Source organism: Canis lupus, chromosome 12, assembly GCF_003254725.2.
Source record: "Canis lupus dingo isolate Sandy chromosome 12, ASM325472v2, whole genome shotgun sequence".
NCBI classification, from domain to species: domain Eukaryota; kingdom Metazoa; phylum Chordata; class Mammalia; order Carnivora; family Canidae; genus Canis; species Canis lupus.
In genome coordinates, this window is record NC_064254.1 from 550,212 (window position 1) to 569,347 (window position 19,136).

General features: G+C 49.9%; 2 protein-coding genes across 4 annotated transcripts; one reads left to right on the forward strand and one right to left on the reverse strand.

The window, feature by feature from the left end:
• Window positions 1-68: 68 nt before the first annotated feature.
• DHX16 (DEAH-box helicase 16) lies at window positions 69-18,315 on the reverse strand. 3 transcript variants are annotated; one of them, XM_035697794.2, is made up of 20 exons: window positions 17,902-18,315; window positions 15,999-16,243; window positions 15,743-15,902; window positions 15,379-15,435; window positions 9,877-10,131; window positions 9,484-9,687; window positions 9,268-9,406; window positions 8,514-8,674; window positions 8,227-8,342; window positions 5,637-5,847; window positions 5,346-5,444; window positions 5,079-5,231; window positions 3,349-3,489; window positions 3,003-3,165; window positions 2,788-2,906; window positions 2,606-2,673; window positions 1,704-1,866; window positions 1,449-1,610; window positions 983-1,156; window positions 69-304 (listed from the first exon to the last, which is right to left on the reverse strand). In XM_035697794.2, the coding sequence occupies exons 1-20, from the start codon at window positions 18,106-18,108 to the stop codon at window positions 176-178; spliced, it is 3,126 nt and encodes a 1,041-aa protein (XP_035553687.2). In that variant the 5' UTR covers window positions 18,109-18,315; the 3' UTR covers window positions 69-175. The 3 variants fall into 3 exon arrangements, 2 of the variants coding, with proteins under 2 accessions (XP_035553687.2, XP_025273854.3); XM_025418069.3 differs by having other exon boundaries at window positions 8,514-8,624; window positions 9,215-9,406; window positions 17,902-18,314; XR_007401412.1 differs by lacking the exons at window positions 69-304; window positions 983-1,156 and having other exon boundaries at window positions 1,583-1,610; window positions 1,704-1,790; window positions 8,514-8,624; window positions 9,215-9,406.
• LOC125752287 (arginine vasopressin-induced protein 1) lies at window positions 14,003-15,010 on the forward strand. The gene has a single exon (XM_049092506.1). The coding sequence runs from the start codon at window positions 14,096-14,098 to the stop codon at window positions 14,540-14,542; it is 447 nt and encodes a 148-aa protein (XP_048948463.1). The 5' UTR covers window positions 14,003-14,095; the 3' UTR covers window positions 14,543-15,010.
• Window positions 18,316-19,136: the final 821 nt, after the last annotated feature.

A 19,136-nucleotide genomic window follows, 5' to 3' on the forward strand; every position in this document is an offset into this window, starting at 1 on the left:
GTTGTGAGTTCAAGCTCCATGCTGGGCGTGGAGCCTACTTAAGATAAAAAATTCTCTCAAATAAAATCTTTAAAAATAATAAAAGTTACCCCAAGCTTTATTCCAAAAGTAGATATTAAATAACGTACAGAAGGAAAAGGAGCTGATGTTGAGTTCGGCTTGCCTCCCCTTCTCTTTATCCTAGCTCTTCCCGTGTCTTGCCTATTTTTTTGGGCATTTTCTTAGAATGGGGATCTTCTAGCTCCTTGGCTTTATAATAATGAGGAGCCACCTCCAGAAGCCAACTGCTTTCAATCTCCAATACCTACAAGAGGAGAGAAAAAAATCAGTAGGGTTCACCTTTTTCCAACTTGCACAGTAATGTATGTGTGATCAAAAAGTTTCTTCTGGGGCACCTGCATGGTTCAGATAAGCATCTGTCTCCAGCTCAGGTCATGATCCCAGGGTACTGGGATCAGGTCTCACATCAGACTGCTCAGCGGACAGTCTGCTTCTCCCTCTCCTTCTGCCCCTCCCCACTGTGTGCTCGCTCGCTCTCTCAAATAAGTAAAATCTTAAAAAGTTTCTTCTACCTTCAACTGTAGGACTAGGGTAAAGGTGCCAGGCTCTAATACTCTATACCTCAAGGTCAGACACACCTCTACAAGTCCTTCAGGATTCCCAATAAACTATCCCTAAAAAACCTAATCATAAAGACTGTAAAGTACACTCAGGACACAGACCACTTCTGCTTTGTTCACCATTCTCACCCCAGTATCCTTAACACTTGAGACAATAGGCATTCAAATACTCCCTGAATGAGTATGCAGTTCTTGGATCTTAGTAGATGCTGACACATCTGACAGAAACCACGCCTTTCTATTTTATCCTACCTTAAATTAATGTTTTCCTGTTTCTCAGCTAGTCTCAGCAAATTGAATCTTGCTAGTATCCTACCTCCCCACACATCCTCACTTTCCTGGGCAAAGGAAGGTCCCCTCACCTGTCTCATGAACTCCTTGGTGGTCAAGACAAGTTCATGGTAGAGTAACCAGCGTGGCTGTTCCTCAAAAAGGGAGGAGTTGGGGTGAATGAACACTGTCTGCTGCTGTTTGACTGTGCGATAGCCACTACGAGTCAACCGGGCCGTGTGGTAAAAGTAACCAGCTGTGATGGCCTGAGGGGCAGACAGGAGAGAAAGTCAACCGGAAAAGCCACACATCTGGGGACCCTAAGCACTCACTACCCTTTTTAGGTCAGGCCCTCGGAGAACTAGAAAGGTAAGGAATGCATGAAGAACCCACTGAGAAGGCACCTTCAGTGGTCTGGGGAAGAAAGCACGGAAGAGCACACTCTCCAGAGGAAGAGGCCTAGCCTCAGGCTGGAGGGACTGCTACAGGCACCCAGAGCAGCTCCCTCTGGAGATTGAGGGCGTGGGAGGAACAGCAGCAGACTAAAGAAATGCTGACCTTGCGTACACGGATATAGTCCCCCTGGCAAGAGCTGAGACCAACTTCTACGCGTTCCAAGAGCCCCTCCAGCTGTTCTCGCACATCCCGGGCTCGGCGCATTGATCTGAACTGTACGAAGTTCTCATAGCACCACTGAGAAGAGTAGCCACTCTCAGCCCACTGTGAAGATGGTTAAAAAGGGGGGAGGTTAAGTACATAGCAAAGCCAGAGTCCCCTGTGCCTCCCTCAGTCCCATCACCTAAGCCCAGTGACCTGAGTATAGACGTTCAGCAGAACCAGGTGGTCTCCACCAGGGAGGAAAAAGTTGACACGGGCGTTGTCAGCATGAACTACCTTGTCCTTGGGTCGGTAGAAGATAGAGTTATTAACAGACAGCATGGCAGCCACTGTCAGAATCTCTTCCGAACAGCTATACCTGGGGCAGGAAGACCAAAGCACAAGGTTCAAAGGAAGACACACAGGTACACAGGGTGGGGTAAGCGACCATTCTATGGACATGTGTCTTCACATGGAGACTGCCGGGTGGGGTAAGGGCTACAAGTCAGAGTGGATGGATTTGGTGGTGGTGCTGGCCATGGGGTGTTGAGGAGGTGGGCTGCAGACGTAACAGTGGCAGAGGAGGGCCCTCCACGGAACTGGGGGCAGGAGGGCACTGGGGACCTCTGAGGGTAGGAAGGACTTCTGCGGCAGGAAGGTGTGGAGTAAGGGCGTCAGGGAAGACAGCACTTCAAGTTCATGTAATGACCTCTGACCTCAACCATGGCAGAGGAATGGCATTTAAAGGTGGTCCCTCCATAACCACATCTCAATGTTACAACCCCAAACCTCAGGAATGAGACTCTCCAGACCAGTCCACACACAGCGCTCTCCCCACAGGTGCTGAGTCTTCCATACCAATTTACACCCCCAAATTCTGTTTGTCAATCTTACCCATTTGATAAATGTCTTATTGCCCTTGTGAGCCTCCAAAGGCGCAGAAAAGAGTTTTCTAATAATTTATTTGTTAAAGAATACCACAGCAGAGAGAGAAAGGAAAAAGAGCAAGGTCACAAAGATGGCCCAGAGATGGGAGGAGGCACAGCCAGTTCGTGTGCTGGTGCTGGGGGCCTAGCCAGGCTGGCAGGTATGGGGTAGGGTAGGAGCACAGTGCTTACTTCTCAGAGGCCAAGATCATTTTAGATAGCATGGGATCCACCGGTAGCTCTGCCATCTTTCGACCAGACTAAGGAGAGGAAAAAGAGTTGAGGCCAGTCCTCCCTCTGGTGCCCCTCCAGCACCCAAGAGCTCACCCCAACTGCTTCATCGTGCCCCAGACCATGCTGCCATCCCACCTCACCGTGGTGAGCTCCCCAAGGTGGTTGAGGGCTCCCAGAGCATACAGCTGCTCCAAAGCCAGCAGCAGGGTCTCATATGGTGGAGGGTCCAGGAAATCAAAGTGCATTAGGTCATGGATCCCTGAAGAAAGATATGAGGGGTAGAAGAGATTCTCTGCAGGGATCTGTGACTCTAGCCCCACCTCCCTCTCTCTCAGGACTGGGCGAACCCAATAACCTAAGCTCTTGAGCAGCAACACAACATTGCCCAGGCTGGTCCTCTGGATCTCAGGCACTGTGGTTTCCTCCAGCTCATGCTGGTAGGCCCAGGCAGTATACAGGCGGAAGCACTTCCCAGCAGCCACCCGACCCGCCCGACCAGCTCGTTGATTGGCTGAGGCCTGGAAAGAAAGGAGAGGTAGGCTGGCTGACAACTGGTGAGGAGAAAAAGGAAGCGCAATATTTATGCAAGAAACCTGAGAAGACGTAGGCTGCTTATTCCGGTCCTCTAAGAGGCCCCCCACAGCCTCCTGAGTCTCGAACCTTCCCCACAGAGACACTGCTGAGAGTACAAGCAGGCTGACCTTGCTGCAGGGTGTGACAGTGAGGGATTCCATGCCTGTGCGAGGGTTGTAGCTCTTCTGCTTACAGAACCCTGGATCCAGCACATAAATGATGCCTTCAATGGTGAGTGACGTCTCAGCGATGTTTGTTGCCACAACCACCTGAGTGAGAGGATGTAGTCACCCGGAGACCCCACCCACCAAGTTCCCTAGAAAGAGTAATCCTGAAGACTTGAGTAAAGAAGCAGGCACAGATAAGGGACAGGAGCAAAGAGGATTATTGCCTAATGTCAGAAGACAGGGACAAGGCCAGGAAGGGGTCAAGGAGAGAAGGAATGAAAAGAGACATAAGGGAATCCCTGGGTGGCTCAGCGGTTTAGCACCTGCCTTCAGCCCAGGGCATGACCCTGGAGACCCATGATCGAGGCCCACATTGGGCTTCCTGCATGGAGCCTGCTTCTCCCTCTGCCTGTGTCTCTCATGAATAAATAAATTTAAAAAAATAAAAATCTTAAAAAAAAAGAAAGAAAGAAAGAAAGAAAAGAGACATAAGGCGGAAAGGAAATGGGAGGAGTTAAATTTTTTTTTTTAGAGATGGGAGAGGGAGTCCAGGTCCCTGCCTCCATCTTTCCCACTACCACTTTCACAATCTTCCTCAGCTAGGACTTCCTTCAATAGCCTCCTCATGTGTCTCCCTGCCTCTACTCCAAGTCCTGCTTACCTGGCATTCTTCTGGCACCCAGATTGTCCTTTAAAAATGTAAACCTGTCACATCACTAACACCATCCGTTGATGGCTTCCCATCCTACTGGAGAATTATATCCAAGCCCCTTAAGTCTCCAAGTGCTCTACCTTTCTGATCTCATCTCCAAGGACTACAGGCTCCGTCGTTCCACTCCTGCACAGTTGCTCCCTGGCTGGTCTGAGCACACTCCTCACTCGGGTCCTTTGCATGAGTGCCTTCCTTTGCTGGACACACTCCCTTCCCAGCTATCAGCCTGGCTCCCTCCCTCACTGGGTTCAGGCCTCAGCTTCCCTTTCACCTTCCCTATACCCCAAGGAAACTACCTTCCTGACATTGCTCACTCCCAGCCTCCCTGGAGTCAGTCTCCTTTTCCCCCATGTTGGGCTATATCTCTCCACAGCATTGGTCACAAATCAGCATCAGGCATCTACGCGTCCACTGTCTCCTAATTTAAGTTAGACTGTCGGCTGTGAGGCTAGGGACTTTGTTCTGTTCATCACTGTATCTTCATGCCCAAGAAGAGTATCTGGCACATGGCAGGAGCTTGTTATACATTTGTTGGATGGAAGTTACGCTCAAAACCCAATCATCTAAAGTCAAAATGCTTCCAACTGCTATCAAAGGCCTTCCCTAATCTCAGTCCAGAATTGTTTTCACCACATGAACCTTCCCCTCAGCCTTTTGGATTACATTCTGACTTAAACATACCTTAAGCCTTACTCTGGTATTACCTACCTTTTTTTCCCTAAAGATCCAAATCAAATCCCACCTTTTGGCACCCTGAGGACTTCCCTTCTCCTCTGCATCTCCACATACTTACTAACTGGATCAAATATTTGCTGAATTCACCCTCTCTCTCCAGCTCTGGAGGCTAGGGATTGACTACAACTAAGCCTTGCAGCTGCAGCAGTGCCCAGGACATAGCCTGCATAGGGCAGGCACACACCCTCTTTTTCACTATTTGTGTGAACTATAGGGGTGAAGAATGTGGGCGTCTCCAACTGACCTTTCGTGCCCCCGGGGGTGTGGGCTGGAAGATACGGGCCTGCATGTCAGAAGGCAGGTTGGCATAAATGGGTAACACCAAGAGCTCCCGGATTTTGGAGCCCAGGCGGCGGCAGCGATCTTGGAGCATCTCACAGGCAGCCTCAATCTCCTCCTGGATTTGGGATGGGGAGAGCAGTACAGGTCCCAGAGTGACAGAAGGCCCACCTGCCAGCTCTGTTTTCCCCTGGGATACACACCTCATTGTCCCTTGCCCCATGTCTCACACCTGTCCTGTCAGGAACACCAGGATATCCCCAGGGGGCTGGGTCACATGGATCTGCAGCACAGACACCACACAAGCTTCTAGGTAGTCAGCCTCTGGAGCCTGGGGGTGAGGAGGAGAGGGTCACAGGAAGGCCATCTGTTCAAGAAACTTCCTCTTCTCCCAGCTCAATAATCAGTTTATCCCAGTTCTTCTTCAGACTCTCCATTTCTCCTTCCCTCCTTGGGACTACCTTCTCCAAAGGCCCAAGCTTTTCAGCCTCGCACTTCAGCCCATCCTCCCTGAGGGGAGCACCTTGGTATAGAAGATGTCAACTGGAAACCTGCGTCCAGGGATTCGGAAGACAGGAGCATCATCAAAGAAGGTGGAGAAACGGGCAGTGTCCAGTGTGGCTGAAGCCACCAAGACTTTCAGCTCAGGCCGGAAACGAGCAACATCCTTGATTAACCCGAAGAGAATGTCTGTGTGTAGGGTTCGTTCATGAGCCTCATCTACCATTACCACACTGGGGAAAGAACAAGAGAGCTGTGAGCCAGGAGAGCTGCCCAGGAGAGGACAACAGGATCCCCTGGACAAGGGCACAAAGGGAAAGCAAAGAGCCCAATGGTGAATATGGGAGGGGGGGTTCCAAAGAGAGGCCAATCACCCCAGTTAAGGAAGACTAATACAATGTTAAAGAAAGCCAAAAGAAAGAAAAGAAAAGAAAAGAAAAGAAAAGAAAAGAAAGAAAAGAAAAGAAAAGAAAAGAAAAGAAAAGAAAAGAAAAGAAAGAAAGAAAGAAAAGAAAAGAGAAAGGAAAGAAGAAAGAAAGAAAGAAAGAAAGAAAGAAAGAAAGAAAGAAAGAAAGAAAGAAAAGAAAAGAAAAGAAAAGAAAAAGAAAAGAAAAGAAAAGAAAAGAAAGAAAAGAAAAGAAGGAAGGAAGGAAGGAAGGAAGGAGAAAGGAAAGAAAGAAAGGAAAGAAAGAAAGCAAGCAAGCCAAGGGCCCGCAGTCTGCAGTTTATCTCAGCCTGGACAGACAACAACGGCCAAGATCTGGAGGCTGAAAGCCAAGGCCAGGACAAGTCACATATGCTCTCTGGATCAGAGTCATGGATCTGTTAGACTCAACAGAAATAAGAGTTTCTGTTTTAAAGGGGGGGAAAAAAGTGAGAACAGGGCCTTTGGGAGTAAGGCTGGGCTCCCCAGGCTGGCTGAGAATGAACATACAGACCTGAAGCACCAGGATTTGCACAGCCCAGGAGCTCCTAGGCTTCCATGAGACTGCTGTTGTGCATGTCTCTTGGTCCTGCTGCATCCTTCTGGAGAGAGGAACCAGGTAAGCCTGTCTGTCTTTCTTTTCTTTCTCTCTCTCTCTCTCTCCGTCTCCTCTCTCTCTCTTTCTTTCTTTAGGTTTTATTTATTTATTCATGAGAAACAGAGAGAGAGGCAGAGACACAAGCAGAGGGAGAAACAGGCTCCCTCTGGGGAGCCCAATATGGAACTCAATCCTGGGACCTCAGGATCATGCCCTGAGCCAGAGGCAGTCGTTCAACCACTGAGGGACCCAGGTGTCCCCCAGTAGGCCTTTCTACCCCAATCTTAGAGGGCTCTGCGGGCTTCTTGGTCTCCTCCTTAGTTATATGTGGGACACATCTTTGATATCTTTGCTAAAGTCTTTGGATTCTCAGGTGACAGCCATGCCTGCAGGAGCTCACCCCTGACCTCAATTCTTTGTGCGTATCCCTGACTATGCCAGTGAAGTCCCCAGCTGTTTCACAAAGCAGGCTGGCTTGACAGGAAAACCGCACACCCTAAACACTCTTGCACTAGCTGGCCTTCCATGGTTTCTGAGATTTTTGCAAGGGATGTGAAAGCTCAGATCATATTTGTCCTGTTGCTCCATCTGTGATCTTCTAGGACCAGAACTTCACAGCCTCCTAAGATTTGAGAAACCACATACTGCTCAGCTGGCCTGATCCCACCAGCAGCCCATGCACAGATCCCTTCTCCTCCTAAACACATATTTATCCAAGCTCTGCTTGGCCAACACCAGCACTGGGAATGTACTATTCACAGACCAAGCTACTCCAAGACCTGGGCCAAAGGCCCAAGATGAGGGCCCCAGCACACAATCTCTACCTCAATTGAGGGCCTCAATCTCTACCACTCTCGCTTCTTAGTGTTGCACTGAAACCTCTTTCCCCTATAGCCACTCCCGTGGTTGCTAGTTGTGCTCGCTGCAGTCACGTGAAACAAGCTTGACCTCTTTTTCCACGGAGCAGCCCTTCCCATATTTAGAAGGAACCAGGATGTCTCCCTGAGTCTCTTCTCTCTAAGCTGGACATTCTAAGTTTCTTCAAAGGGTCTTCACGTGGCTTTTCAAGTCTCTAGAGCACCATTCTGCCATCCTGGTGTTTTTCTAAACACTGCAAGCAATGGGGGGTGGGGGGTCTATCTCTGCAGTCCCTCTACCCCATCTCCATGGTGCCTACAGGTCAGTCCTAGGACTGTCCACACCATCAAGCTTCAAGAACTGGTGGGCTTGGGCAGCCTGGGTGGCTCAGAGGTTTGGTGCCTGCCTTCAGCCCAGAGCATGATCCTAGAGACCTGGGATGGAGTCCCCCGTCAGGCTCCCTGCATGGAGCCTGCTTCTCCCTCTGCCTGTGTCTCTGCCTCTCTCTCTCTCTCTCTCTCTCTCATGAATAAATAAATAAAATCTTAAAAAAAAAAAAAAAAGAACCGGTGGGCTAATCAGAAGACAAAGGCCAAACTAGCTGGATGACAAGAAAGGAAAAATAGGCTAGAGATTAAAGAAGACACAGGAAGGTGCTGAAGGGTCAGAATGCAGCAGACTGGGCAGGAATGGTGGTGGCTCTCTGGTGGGACGTGGTGACCCCATGTGTACCTGTAACTTGCAAGGTCAGGTTCAGAGAGGAACTCCCGGAGGAGCATCCCATCTGTCATGTAGCGGAGGACAGTTCGTTCTGATGTGCAGTCCTCAAAGCGGATGCTGTAGCCAACCTGTCAAGGGGACCATTAACGATCGAGATTGGGCTGGTACTCCTGGAAGGGAGTGCAGGGCTAGGGAATGAGGGGTCAGTGCCTGGACGTGTGGTGTGAAGCCCTATGCAGTGTGGGCTACGTCCCAGACCCTAGAGGCTCCCCTCCCTACCTAGGCCCCACAGATCTCACCTCATTCCCAAGCTTCACACCCATCTCCCGGGCCACTCGGGCAGCCACACTCATGGCTGCCACTCTCCGGGGCTGGGTACAGGCAATCTTCATTCCCTTTTTTGTGTATCCCTGAATGACAAGAGAAGAGGTTTTCCCTTTGCTAAATATATTCCTGAGGCCTAGGATAATTCAGAGAAAAAAGGTGTAAGTGCACGACAGGGCAGGGGGAGATGAAGGAACAGACAGAAACTGAAAACCCGACCCTCTGAGGGTCCCAGACTTTTGGGTGATCACATTCAGGCTCAGCTAGATCTGAGATGGAAAAGGACAGACCAACTAGGGCAGACCCAGAAGCAAGGGGGAGCCAGAGAAGGTGAAAAAGCAAGAAAATGAATCCTCTGACTCCTTGTTCTTTGTCCTTTGCAGAGGACCGATGGCTGAATGGGTTGGTATGGGAAGGTCCCAACCCCACCATCTACCTGTTTATGCATCTTTCCAACACGAATGCTGGCACTAGACACAGATACTGTGTTAGAAGTGAGAACAGAAACAGGAAACAAGTTTGCCCTTATTCTTAAACTCACAATTTAATGGAGAAGACTATGATTAAAGATGAAAAGGTAAGTGACTGCTCAAAACAACATGTGAAAAGAGCTCTGACAGGACTGTGCTTGTCAAGGGCCGGTGGCCGGTAACCTGGAGGGTGCGGATGACTGTACCTCCTCAAAGAGATACTGCGGGATCTGGGTGGTCTTCCCGGAGCCCGTCTCACCCTCGATGATGAGGACCTGATGATCAGCAATGGCAGCCAAGAGCTCCTCGCGGAATGGAAACACTGGGAGGCTGCGGCGGACAGCCTGCACGGACTCCTTCTGCTGGGCCTGGGATGGAGGCGATGGGCCTGATGGCTCCTGCAGAGGAGGAGGGGTGTGAGCTTCAGGGTCGGCTTTCCAACCTCGTTAGAACGTGCCACAGTTCTCCTGCTCACCTCGTTGCCCTGGAGCTGAGTGGCCCGGACAAACTCAATGGTCTCCTCTTCCTCCAGCACCAGCTGATACTTGGGCTCCTGGGAGGCAGCATCTCGGGCCCCAAACTTCAGAGATGCTGCCCCTAGCCGGGCCTCCTCCCAGCGTCGCTGCTCCTCCCCAGGGGCGCCTGATTCCTCCTCCACTAGATCCACAGCTCGTGATGGCTGTGGAGAGAAGGACATGTGAAGACAGAGGATGCCCTCTTCCCAGGTCTCTCCTCTCCAGTCACTATCCCTACCCACTAGGAAAGGCAAGACCAAGAAGGGGCCAGTGGAGGCCCTGTCCAAAGCCCTGAAGACTTCCCTCCACTCAGCTTGGAGAGCAGGGCTAAAGTGGACTCTGCTTTGCCTCACCTGGCCTCGGGTCTCCTCGGGCATGTGGTAACGATTGGTGGCCTCCAGCTTCTCCTGCTCCCCAGCCGCCCGGTACTCTCGGGCCAGATCCCGCACTCGCCGCTTGTATTTGAGCTCCCGCCGCTCATGTCGGCTCAGCTCTACATCCCCAAAAAGGAACTCCTCATCAGCCAGCTCAGCCTCTAGGTCCTCAAGCTTCTCTCGCTCCCGCTTAGCCAAGTACTCGCGGCGTGATTTCTTCCGCAGCTCGGGAACCTGGGTCAGGACAGGGTAGCCAAATCTTCATCTTGCTGGAACAGCAACCCCCTTCCTTACCTATCTGTAAGAGTGACAAATCCCCCAACAGGCCAGCAGTGTCCTTCTGCAATGTCCAACCTGACCTGCCCCAAACTGGGCCTCTCTGAAAGCCACACACTGACCCCCAACACTATCTTTCAGCAGCACAATCCAGCTTGAAGGCCCTTCTGGACAGCTTCGCCATCCTGGTCAATATAGATGCATTAGGGTTATTTGAATGTTTTAGGTTTTATTCTATTTTATTCGACTTAGTGGAAAGGAGGAAAACAGGGCAGCCTGAGAGGCTCAGCAGTTTAGCGCCGCCTTCAGCCCAGGGCCTGATCCTGGAGACCCAGGATCGAGTCCCATGTCGGGCTCCCTGCATGGAGCCTGCTTCTCCCTCTGCCTGTATCTCTGCCTCTCTCTCTCTCTCTCTCTGTGTGTGTCTCTCATGAATAAATAAATAAAATGTTTAAAGAAAAAAAAAAGAAAGGAGGAAAACTAAAGGGCTAATACCAGCATTTAGAAGCACAGGTCTCAATCTGAAAACAAGTGAGACTATTGGTAACCACTGGATGTGCCAACAGAAGGTAATCTTCTGCCTTAGTTAGATGCTCCCTGGTCTTAAATCAAATGACTATAGTTTGGAAAAGGGGGGGGGGGGGAATACAGTATATACAAAAAATGGAAGTACAGCATTAGAGAGTGTTTTTGCAAGATGTAATCAGAAATGCTTATTAGCTCTCTGGGACTAACCTCTCCTCGCCTCATACAATCTTGCAGCTAGCTTCTACATATTTCCTTTGATAGGAGGTTTTCAGGACACATAATGGATGACAGATAAAGACTGGTCACATCATCCTTAAGGCTTGTCTCAGCTCTCACCATGAGCCTGCCCACTGTGGCAACACTGTCTTCCCTGGGATCAAAACAGCCTCCTCCACTGTGGTGGCCAAACTTCATCAAGCCCTCTCCTGGGGGTCCCTGATTCTACTTAATTGTTTGGCTTTTCTTGCTTATTCTGTGAAGACTTAAAAGGAGTTTATGCTCATGATCTAATCTGAGTACCACAATCAAATACTCTTTCAACCTGATGGGGGAAGCACATGGAAGTTCTTTTAAAATATGGGCCCCAAAAAAGGGCAATTTGAGGGCACTGGCTGGCTCAGTCGGAAGAGCAGGCAGCTCTTGATCTCGGGGTCCTGAGTTTGTGCCCTACACCGGGTGTAGAGATTACTAAAACAATAAATAACAACAATGATAAAACCCAACTCAGGGCAATTTGAGTATCAAAAAGAAAAAATCATATGCAACTGTAAAATATTGAAAAATAAAAACTCATGAGTCCAGTGTGACACACATATACACAACACATGGGAAACAAGTTTTTACCACCAGTGAGATGACTATTACATCAAACTCCTTACTTTCAAAATTAGTAATTAAACATTTGCCCTGCCTTTTTTAAGATTCTTCTTTTAGACAAAGAGAGAGCATGAACAGGGAGGGGCTGAGGGAAAGAGACTCAAACAGACTCCACATTTCTTGAAGCTCTGTCGAGCTCGAACCCCGACATGGGGCTCTGCCTCCCAACCCTGAGACCATGACCTGAGCTGATAGAGTCGAATGCTTAACTGACTGAGCCACCCAGGTGCCCCATTTGCTCAGCCTTTGAAGAAAGAATTGCAGCTCGTTCCTGGTTATTTTTAAGCCTTACTTATTTGAGAGAGAGAGAGAGAGAGAGAGAGAGAGAGAGAGAGAGCATGCACAATGCAAGTAGAGGGAGGGCCAAGGATGAGGAAGGAGAAACAAACTCGCTGAGGGCGGAGAATGACTCGGGGCTGGATCTCACCACCCTGAGATCATGACCTGAGTTGAAATCAAGAGTTGAGGGACACCTGGGTGGCTCAGCAGTTTAGCACCTCCCTTCGGCCCAGGGCATGATCCTGGAGACCCAGGATCGAGTCCCACATCAGGCTCCCTGCATGCAGCCTGCTTCTCCCTCTGCCTGTGTCTCTGCCTCTCTCTCTGTGTCTATGAATAAATAAATAAAATCTTTAAAAGAATAAAATAAAATAAAACCTTTGAAAAAAAAAGATTCAGGGATCCCTGGGTGGCGCAGCGGTTTAGCGCCTGCCTTTGGCCCAGGGCGTGATCCTGGAGACCCGGGATCGAATTCCACATCAGGCTCCCGGTGCATGGAGCCTGCTTCTCCCTCTGCCTGTGTCTTTGCCTCTCTCTCTCTCTCTCTCTCTCTATCATAAAAAAAAAAAAAATTAAAAAATAAAAAATAAAAAATAAAAAAAAAAGATTCAGATGCTTAACATACTAAGCTACCAGGGCCCCTTGCTCATTTCTAGTTAAGGAAAAGCTCTTTATATAAAAGGTTAGCCTGGGATCCCTGGGTGGCGCAGTGGTTTGGCGCCTGCCTTTGGCCCAGGGCACGATCCTGGAGACCCGGGATCGAATCCCACGTCAGGCTCCCGGTGCATGGAGCCTGCTTCTCCCTCTGCCTGTGTCTCTGCCTCTCTCTCTCTCTCTCTGTGACTATCATAAATAAATAAAAATTAAAAAAAAAAAAATTAAAAAAAAAAAAAGAAAAGCTCTTTATATAAAAGGTTAGCCAATAAATGTAGGAGGAATGTCACACTCCAAAAATCACCTTTGCAATCCCCAGTGAAACAGCAGATTCAGGAAAGCATTAGTAGTGCTAGTTATGCTAAAACCTTTAGATGAAAGGCTGTTGGCACAAACGCTATCTGCACTAACAGGTACATAATCTGTATGTCCCCCTAAAGTGATTGGTGTCATGTGAAGGGTACATCACCACCTAAGAAGTGTTCCTGTCACAACTTTTTAATCTGAATTGAGGCAATATTTGGTCCCAATTTCCACTCTAAAGGAAGCATAGGGCATAGAAGAACTCAATACCACAAGATAAGAGTTAGATAAATCCAGAATAAGGGACATGGTACCAGATGAGAGAGAGCAAAAGGAAACAAACAAACATAAGAGACTGAACCACCAGGGATGCCAGGGTGGCTCAGTGGTTGAGCATCTGACGTTGGCTCAGGTCGTGATCTTGGGGTCCTGGGATCAAGTCCCACATCAGGTTTCCTGCAGGGAACCTGCTTTTCCCTCTGCTTGTGTCTCTGCCTCTCTGTGTCTCTCATGAATAAATAAAATCTTAAAAAAGAAAGAAAGAAAGAGAAAGAGAGAGAGAGAGAGAGAGAGAGGAAATTAAATTAAATTCTGGGAAATAAAAACATTACATCTATACTGACAGATATCTTAGAAGTCTCTGACAACAGTCATTTTGTGGGTTGGGTCATGAGATGGCTTGATCAGGAGATCTGAGTTCCACTAGGCCATTCTTAGGACATCAAGTCTCAAAATTCTTTTTAGAAACTGAAATGTGACCTTACTTGAGAAGACCAGACTTTTGGAAAACCGCCAGCTCTACCAAAACTCATATGATAACAAGTTCAGTTCATGAATTGCGAGGGCTGTGTCCCCAGTCAGAGAGAAGACCAACTTGGGGAATAGAGGAGGATCACACGGCCATGTTTGGGATGGAGGAGTTAGATAGTAGGAAGGCATCTGGAGGGACCCCTGGGGGGCTCAGTGGTTGAGCGTCTGCCTTGAGCTCAGGGCCCGATCCTGGATTCCCGAGATCGAGTCCTGCATCAGGCTCCCTGCATGGAGCCTGCTTCTCCTCCCTCTGCCTGTGTCTCTGCCTCTCTTTCAGTGTCTCTCATGAATAAATAAAATATTTAAAAAAAAAAAAAAAAAAAAAGGGAAGGCATCTGGAATCAAGTGTGCTTAAGCTGAATAAATAGCACATTCCGGCCGAGGATTGGCTCCTCCCCGGCCGGGGAGCGCTCTCTCCCCGAGTCGCGGCTGTGACCCAGGTGGCCCGCCTCGGGCAGCCAGAGCATCCAGGATGGGCACCCCAGCCTCTGTGGTGAGTGAGCCGCCCCTTTGGCAAGCTCCAGCCGAAGCCCGGGGCCGCAAGCAGGCCTCGGCCAACATCTTCCAGGACGCTGAGCTGTTGCAGATCCAGGGCCTGTTTCAGCGCAGTGGGGACCAGCTGGCTGAGGAGCGAGCACAGATCATCTGGGAGTGTGCAGGAGACCACCGTGTGGCAGAAGCCTTGAGGAGGCTGCGTAGGAAGAGGCCCCCCCGGCTGAAACCACTGGCCCACTCACTGCACCACTGCAGCCGGCTCAGAATCCCCGAGCCCTGCGCTCCACTGGCCAACCCACAGAGTGGTAGCACGGAGACAGCTTCTGGTGATCAGTATCTGAACTCCAGGAGGACAAGTGCCAGGATCCGCCGGAACTGGAAGAAGCCAGGCCCTACAAGCTACCTCCATCAAATCAGACACTGATCCAGGGAAGGAGCTGGGAATAGCATTATCTTCCCCAGGAATTACAGGGACTTTTGCCAAAAGGCCCAGGAGGTAAAGAAGGAGGAGAGACTGGAGACAGATAGCCCCACAGGGGTAAATGAAAGACTACTGCCACTGGCCTGCTCCATTTGGAACAGGACTGGAAATGTCTCCTGAGCTCTAGGTTATATGGGACCCATTCCTCACCAGAATGAGAAGAAACCGCGCCTCAGCTCTTCCCATCTAACAGTACACCTGGGCTGCATGATATTCCCCTAAGTGTTGGACACTCACACTGAGCATCTCACCACTCCTGCTACTAACCCTCCTGTTCCTGCTATAACCCACAGTCCAGCAGCCTGCCCACATCCCTGCCCCTGTCAGGCTAGCACAAGGAAACTGTGGTTTAAGTGGCAAAATAAAAACATTTGCATCAAAAAAAAAAAAAAAAAAAAAAAAAAAAAAAATAGCACATTCCTAGGCAATGGGACAACTCCCCTGCCCCTGTCCTCCAACCACACCCCTTGATGTTCCAGCTGACTGAGTACGGCTCCTTAAGTCTCAGGAGCAAGCAAAGCTCACATCTCCCTGACGAAAACACTCTGGACTCAATCCTAAGGAGTCAGGAGGGTCTGTAGGTAGCTTCTTTCCCTCTACAACTTAAGTCTGTCCTTGGCAGGCTCCTGTCAACACAGACCTCACACCCCAGACCTGACACCCCATCAGCACCCTCACTGTACTTCCTTGTATCCTTTTTCCCTACCCTAAACCACTTCATCACAAAGTTGTTTTTCCTTTTGCCCTCTGATGTTGGCTCCCTGGGCGCTGGGACTCACCATGGCTTTCCGGTCTTCCTCAGCCATCTTGAGGCGCTTCTGAGCCTCTTCATAAGCCTAGAAGAATCCAAGGGTGCAGGGCTGTGAGGCCAAAATCTCCCACAGCCACTCCCTCTCTAGAATCACAAGGATCATTTGGATATACTATAGCATACAGAAATGTCCCTTCTCAGGGGGGAATCTCTAGGCCTACAGGTTGAGCAGAGGATCAGCAGACCCTTCTGGGTCCTCTTACTACAGAGATGAACACCTCCAGAGGCCATCCTGGTCTTCCCAGAGAGCCCTATCTCTGCAATCACACCCAAGCTCAGATCTGACCCAGGGATCTTCTTGGGGATTTACAGAACATGCTGCTCCTATGCACCTTCTTGTCTGACCGCTCCAGGACATTGCGAGTCCGATCCTTGTCTCGCTGCCGAACCCGCTCAGCAAAGGCATCACGTTCCTCCAGGTCCTGAAGGCGCTCTCGCTCGGTCCGCTCCCACTCATCCTCAGATTCTGGCTTCTCAGTCTGTTGACTCCCCCTGCAAACCAGTCCAAAGGATTACATAAGGTCTCCTAGGAAGCTTACTGCCCCCTTATCCCCTGCCTCACCCTCTCTCACTCTGCTTCTAACTTACCCTGTCTTTCTTCTCCCTTTCTCGGAAATCTCTTCCTCCTCTTCTTCCTCCTCCTGACATTTCTTCCTGAGGTGTTTCCGTTTTCTACGCTTCTTCTGGAGACTGCTCCCAGTTCTACCTACGGTCTCCTCACTACTCTCCTCACTGTCTTCCAGCAACTTATAGGATCGGTTCTTTTCCAGCAGGGCTTGGGCCTCTCGCTCGGCCGCCCGAGCTGGCTTTTCTACCACCGCCTTCCGTGGTACCTATCAGTAGAAGGGAAGATAATGGGATGTGAGCAACTCCTGATTTTTACCCATCTACTTTGCCCCATTCTGAAATTTAAAGAATGGCGTGATTTTTTTTTTTAAGATTTTATTTTTTTATTCACGAGAGACACAGAGAGAGAGGCAGACAAACAGGCAGGGGGAGACGCAGGCTCCATGCAGGGAGCCCAACGTGGGACTCGATCCTGGGTCTCCAGGATCATGCCCTGGGCCGAAGGAGGCACTAAACTGCTGAGCCACCCGGGCTGCCTGGAATGGCCTGATCTTAAACTAACCTTCATTGTCTCTTTTCCTCATGGCTTCACACCATGTTCATCAGCCTGAACTGGGCCTTTCAGCTTCTGAACCTCCTTGCAGTCATTCATTTAACAAACATTTATTGAAGCCTGTCTGATGTACCAGGTACTTGCTAGGGATCAAGGACACAGGAATAAATACAAGACAAAAATTCCTGCCTGGGTGGCTCAGCGGTTGAGGGTCTGCCTTCCGCCCAGGGCGTGATCCTGGAGTCCTGGGACTGAGTCCCACATTGAGCTCCCTGCATGGTGCTTGCTTCTCCCTCTGCCTCTCTCTGTGTCACTCATTAATAAATAAATAAAATCCTTAAAAATAAATAAATAAAAATTCCTGCCCTCATGGAGTTTATCTTACATTCTTTTTTTTTTCTTTTTTTTTAAGGTGTCCCATGCAGGGAACCTGATGTGGGACTCGATCCTGGGACTTCAGGATCACGCCCTGGGACAAAGGCAAGTCCCTACATTCTCAAAACCAATTCTCAATTGCTCAGACTCTGTTCTTCCCCACAATTAAGTCATCACGATGCAAGGACTGACATGCTACAAGGATTGGTTTACAGAGGCCTGTCATATGTTTGGCACCGTACCAGATTCCAGGGATACATGCTACACGGATTTACATAAAGTCCCTATCCTCATATCACTTAGATTCTAAATTCATCTTTCACCAGGAACCATATGTGACAACTCAAGCAGGCTACCTGCCATTCTACGAACACGTTGAACACTTTCACTCTTCGATATACTTACTAAGCACCTGTTCTGTAAGGTGTTGTCAGGTGGAAGAAATACAAAGACAAGCAATACACAGTCCTGTCCTCCAGGAATTCACTTTTACACCTTTACTCCTTCCCCCTTCTCTATCTATCAGACAGATTCCGGGGAATCTTTGGGCCTGCTTTCCCCTGATCACTACCCTTACCTTTTGTGCCCTACCACAGCACTTCTCACACATTTCTTCTATAGCCTTGCTACTCAAAATGCTGTCCGTGGACCATCAGCTTCACCTGAAAACTAGCTAGAAATGCAAAAACTAAGATCCCACCCCAAACCTATCGAATCTGGATCCACATTAAAACAAGGGCCTATTAAAGTTCGTGAAACACTGCTCTATAGCACCTAACGGTCCTTGAACTTCTCCCCAGAGCTGCACGTCCAGCACCTAGTACAGTACCCAGGCGACAACGGATAAAAGCTAGGTGCTGGTGTAACCGAGCTTACTTAATTCCCCCAAGGACAGTTAGCCTAGCCTCACCTGGATAGACAACCTGGGGCCCCGCCCCCGCTCCACCTGCTCTCCCGCCGCGCCCACGCCGGGCCCCGCCCCGCCCCTGCAGACACCTTGGTCCAGAGTCTCAAGGCGAAGTCGCGAGCCGGTCCGCTGAGGTCCAGAGTATCGGTGTCTCGCAGGCGCTGTACGAAGTCCTCGGCCGAGGCGCATCGCTGCGCGGTACCGATCAAAAACTGGGCTACGTGCCGCTCGCTCAGCCCCAGCACCGAGTGCAGCTCGTCCTGCACCCAGCGCTCCAGCCCAGCCGGCGTCGCCATGGTGACCCACGCTGCCCGGTTCCTGGCCCTGAACTATGTCGAGTAAACACGCTGGCGGCTGGGCTCGTCGGAGGCCTGCAGGCCTGGAGCCCTGGACTGGAGTCCCAGCTCCGCAAAGGACCTGCCTTTGACCCTTGGGTCTCGGTTTCCCACAGCCCCAAACCGTCTTCTCGGACCGCAGAAGCCGGAAACGACTAGTCGTTTCCGGCCAGTCGTTTCCGGCCTGTGCACTACGGCGGCCGAGCGAAGTCAAACCTCGCGGAACCGCCGAACGGGTGAGACGTTTCGTTTCCGTTTCCACCAAGTCTTTCTGTCGCCCTCTGATGGTCAGTCTGTGGATACCTCGCTCACTCATTCATTCAACAAATGCTGTGTGCTAAGCAGTTTTAGTTGCTGGGGATGTGGCAAATTATCAGACAAAAATCCCTTACTGAAGGAGGGGGAGGCAAGGTAGATAATAAATAAAGATGGGGCCAAAAATAATGCAAGATTTGTGTGTGGTTTGGGGAGGTTCTATTTCAAATTGAAAGGCTAGGTCCCTGCTGATGAAAATTAGCCCATGCTGATTAGGAGTGACGTTTGCTCGTGCCAGTACCTGTGGCAAGAACGAATACACGTTAGACACAAGCGAGGACCTCCAAGCAGCAAGAAACAGCTTTAAAAACCTCCAATCTGGGATCCCTGGGTGGCGCAGCGGTTTGGCGCCTGCCTTTGGCCCGGGGCGCGATCCTGGAGACCCGGGATCGAATCCCACGTCGGGCTCCCGGTGCATGGAGCCTGCTTCTCCCTCTGCCTGTGTCTCTGCCTCTCTCTCTCTCTCTCTCTCTCTGACTATCATAAAAAAATAAAAAAAAACCTCCGATCTCAGGAATGTGTAAACTGTGTTCTGCATTTTGTTAACAGCTTGAGAAATTCACTGGCGGTGCTTATTCAAAAATAAGCAGAGGAAAAAAACAAAAACAAACAAACAAACAAAAACAAAAATAAGCAGAGGAGCACCTGGGTGGCTCCGTGGTCGAGCGTCTGCC